This window comes from Aplysia californica, unplaced genomic scaffold, assembly GCF_000002075.1.
Source record: "Aplysia californica isolate F4 #8 unplaced genomic scaffold, AplCal3.0 scaffold00239, whole genome shotgun sequence".
Taxonomy (NCBI): domain Eukaryota; kingdom Metazoa; phylum Mollusca; class Gastropoda; order Aplysiida; family Aplysiidae; genus Aplysia; species Aplysia californica.
The window spans coordinates 745321-749883 of record NW_004797509.1 but is presented as its reverse complement, the minus strand read 5'-3'; the positions used below and the strand labels follow the sequence as shown (position 1 = coordinate 749883).

At 38.7% G+C, this 4563-nt stretch overlaps 1 protein-coding gene across 1 annotated transcript in view; it reads left to right on the top strand.

Annotated features, from left to right (window-relative positions):
* The window catches only part of LOC101851739 (eukaryotic translation initiation factor 2-alpha kinase 1), a 23706-nt gene extending 20449 nt beyond the window's left edge, over positions 1 to 3257 (top strand). The window contains exons 16-17 of the mRNA XM_005100188.3: positions 1249 to 1344; positions 1681 to 3257. Coding sequence (XP_005100245.1) covers positions 1249 to 1344; positions 1681 to 1821 — 237 coding nt within the window. The 3' untranslated portion in view covers positions 1822 to 3257. The remainder of the gene's footprint in view (positions 1 to 1248; positions 1345 to 1680) is intronic.
* Positions 3258 to 4563: the final 1306 nt, after the last annotated feature.

Here is a 4563-nt window from a genome sequence, read left to right as displayed (position 1 = left end):
CCCCTGTCCCTCCCTCTAATAACAGAGCACTACATAGACAACAGTGGTCATATCATGATGAAATTACCTTCATTTGATAGGAAATTCAATTTCCTTTCCAATGGTATATAATTTGACATACTTTCTGTGGTATTTTATATTCTATGGTAAATCATACTAACCATGGGTGCCGTGAAGGCGAAAATGGTCAAAATACCAAGAACTGCTGAGAGTTAAACCGATGTTGGGACTGGTTCTTTATTGTAGGCACCTTATTGTGACCTCCTTTATAAATTGATGGAACATATGTTTATGTATACATTTAGTGGTCAGGGCAGGAGTTAATGTAGCCTTTTACTCATGTAAATAATGTGTTCAATTCCGTTAATTGACTTGGCATCATATGACATTGGAGAAGGAAGTACATTAGTGACGTCAAGGGAATATGCTGGGGAATGTTTATTATTATATTTGTTTGAGCTATACTTGTCCTTGACTTTGCAAAATGGTTTTAAAGTTGTACGAAAGTTTCTATAAAAATGAAAGGTAGGGAAATTATCTTTTTTAAATGAAAAATATAGTTGGAGGCCAGTTAAGGAATATCCCATAATTACACTAAAGAATCATGTTAAGAATAAGTTTTTACGGAATAATTGATTCTCCGTCTTTTTCCTGTTAGAGTGCAACTGATGACTGCAGCAGATTCCTTTTTGACTCTAAGAGTTACTTGACATCTCTGTTTCTGCGACTTCTGTTTCTTTTTTCTTCTTCTGTTTAAGAATGTATGCTGTATGATCTGTGATGTTAGTTGTTTTCGTTATCTATGAGTTAACTGTTACAGGATTATCATTAGCTGTCCCCGGCTCAATAGATGGACTGTGCTGCTTATAGACTGTGATTCTTTGTCATCTCTGTGGGTGATCAGAGGGTGGCACTGCTAGGTCCTGCTTCTTCTTTGCAGCTTCAGTCTTTTTTGTTTGTTTGTTTTGTTTTAGTAAGAGTTTTATGGCACTTGCAGCACAATTAGGTCAATTAAGTGCTGAAGATTGGATGTGTTACAAGTGAGTAATAAACACAGAAAAGAAGGACAGATATGGATGATAGATGTTTGATCAAAATCTGTCTGATTTGCTTCCCCCCAGCTCTAAACTTCCTTTACGATGCTGATGTGCTTCTCCAAAACTCTACTTTCTTTTGCCTACCACTTTAAGATAAAAAACTGTTTCTGTGTGGCTTCCCTTTGATTCAGACAAACCATTCCATTGCCAGGCAGATGCGGTGATATCTCTCATCAAACCTTTACCCGGTGACAGACCGTCCACTCAAGACTTGCTGAGCAGTCAGCTCTTTCTCTCTCAAGACCAGGTCAGTTTTGGTGTGTGTGTATGTGTGGGGAAATTTTGTGTGTGTTGAATTTGAAGATGGCAGGAGATGCAACACAGGTGAAGTCAAAGGCATGCTCTTTATCCCCACCATTATTTTATTTATTTATTCATTTTTGTGATTTATCATCATCGTCATCATCATCTTATTGTTATTATTATTATTATTATTACTACTACTGTTTGCATCATCATCATCGTCATCGTCATCGTCATCATCATCATCATTATTATTATTATTATTATAATGATCATTTTTATTGTTTTTGTTATTATAATTTTCATAATTATCTTTCTCTTTCCCTGTGTCTTCCTACAGCAAGTGACGCTTTTACAGCAGACTGTTATGAAGCTGAAAGAGGAGATGGAGCAGCTGCGGCGAGACGTGAGGGACAGAGACAAGACAATTGCTCAACTACACAGAGAGCTGGCCAGTGCCTTAAGCCCAGACGAGCTATAACTACAGTCGACTCCACTTGTGTTGAACTCGTTTGAGTTGTTCTTCGGTTGAGTTGATCTTTTTCCTGGGTCCCAGCATCTCTTTTTCTTCTTTACAGGTCCCAACTGTTAATTTGAACTTTGGACTGGTTAATTTTTTTTTTCACTCCCACGAGGACATCAACTCATCCATAGATGGCTGTACGAGGGGGGGTTCAATAAGTTTTTAGTCTGGAATCATGGTAGAGAAATGAAATTTTGCCTGCCTTCACAACACACTATGTAAATTTTCGCGAAAATCTGACAATAAATCTGACACTAATCAGGGTGTTCAATGACACCATGCACTAAAAAAAATAGTTTTTTTTTCTTTCTGAAACTGTACCATGGAGCCTGTTGAATACCGCTTAGTTATCATGTTTTTGCTCTTGCAAGGAAAATCCCCTTTAGACATTTTTCAGGAAATGGTCCAAGTTTATGGTGACAAATGTCCTCGTTATTGTTCTGTGACATTCGCCTACTGGGTAAGAAAATTCAAATCTGGATTCATGTCGGTGATGGATGAAGATTGTGAAGGACGCCCATCCTTTGTGGTAACTAAAGAGAATGTATCCATACTGAAGAAACTGGTTCTACTAGGCTGACGTATAACTGTTAAACAGTTCTCAAGTGAAAGGACAATCAACGTAGGATCAATTGAAACGATTCTCCATGACCATCTTAACATGAATAAGGTGTCTGCGAGGAGGGTACCCCGCCTTTTGACAAGTGAGCAAAAGAAGCAGTGGGTAGAGTCCTGCAAAACTTTCCTTTGAATTTAGCCCAAGGACACAAATTTCTTTAAAAATATGGTAACTATGCATTTAACATCGATTTATCATTTTGATTCTGAGCACAAAATGTCCTCCATGCAATGGAAACCCCTTTGTCTCCCTCACCGAAGAAGGGAAAGGTAACACCATCAAGTGGAAAGGTCATGCTGTCGTGTTCAGGGATTGTGAAGGTATCATCATGACTGACTACCTGGAAAATGGAAAAACACTGTCACAGGAGACTACTACTACGGTTTGTTTATACAACTGCAGTTTTAATTGGTGAGAAAAAAGCGTTAAATAGTCCGTAACGGGGTTCTCCTACTACATGACAATGCCCTTGCCCACAGGGCACAACAAGCAGTCCAGACAGCAGAACAGTGCGGCTTTGAAATCCTGCCACACCCAGCTTATTCACCAGACCTAGCCCCCTCTGACTTTTTTCTGTTTCCTAATCTTAAAAAGTCTCTCAAGGAATGTCGTTTCCATGACAACGAGGGCGCCATTGAAGCTTTTGAAGACTAGTTAGGGGCTCATTCTGGGTCATTTTTCTTTCAAGGATTTTTGAAGGTCAAAGAGAGGTGGCAGAAATGTGTTACCCTGCATGGTGACTATGTAGAGAAATAAAAGTATGTGTGCCAAGTTACAAAGCTCCATCTTTATTCCTTCATATTTAGACTAAAGACTTTTTCACCCCCCTTGTACAAGCTTTATGATTCCCATTTGTTGTTATCAGTATTCAAAAATTTATTTTGGGGGCTTATTTGTAACTCCTTGCCTGCCAATGGTCCTGAATTTTCCAGGACTGTCCTGGATTTGGCAAGCAGGAATTTGAGAGCCTTATAATACGCATTACTCCAAAACCAGTCCCGCTTGTTGTAATTTTATTTGTTATTGTTTAATGTGATGTTGTAATGTTGGGTGCCCCTGACTGGGTTTTGAAGAAAGTGTCAAGCCTTTAATTCACTACTTTTTCTTTTTTCTTCTTCTACTTATTCCTGATGGTTGGGGATTAGCGGGTGCACTGATGTAATTTGCTTCTTCTTTCGGACTATTGTCCTTATCCTTCCTCCTCTTTTTGTTTGTATGTTACTCTCTAGTAACACTTCTAGTCTTCGACACTTATATGATCTGGTCTTGTTGCGAGTGCTGTAAAACTTTTACTAAAACTAAAACTAAAGTAATATTCCTGACAGGAAATGAAAATTGCTTTTGTTGCAGAACTGAAAATATGTTGGTTTTTGCTCTGAATTTGTACTCACCCCTCCATGTGCACTTATGTTCAATAAAAATAGATGCCTAATATTAACTACAGAAGTGCATTATATCTGTGAACAATACACAAGCTGTCACATGAGGTGTTCTGGACTGTGGGCTGTATGCATTTTCTTTTGTATATTTTATCTAAGGCCTTAAACTCGTGGAATAAAATAAATGTTCAAATTCAACATTCTCTCTTGGTCTCAGGGGTAATCAACAATACGTTTTCCTACCCACAATTCAACTGGTTTTTATTTATGACTTCTTTTTCAACTTATTACTATTATGACCCTTTTAAAAGGCTTTTATACCCCCGGGGCAGTACCACTGACTGTAGTGTCTTAAGGCCATTCCCAAAGGGGGGACATTTCTCGTTCAAGCACAGTAGAATTGTAAATGGGCTGATTCATGTCATGCTCATAACTGTGCCTGATCTACAACAGGGAACTGCTGCTTTTTCTTTCCTAATACTTACTATTGTCATTTTCTTCTACTTATTTTGTATGTTTGTCACTCTCTTGTGACCTGCTATTTCCGGGGTGCCTTGATAGTTGAAGCAGACCTTGTGCTGTTGAAGCTAGAGAGGTGAGCAGAGTAAGTCTGATTCCCTGTGAAGACTTCTCTGTTGACACCCACCCCTTGGCGCTCATATGACCTTATGCAGTTGTGAGTGCCGTAAAACCCTCTACTAT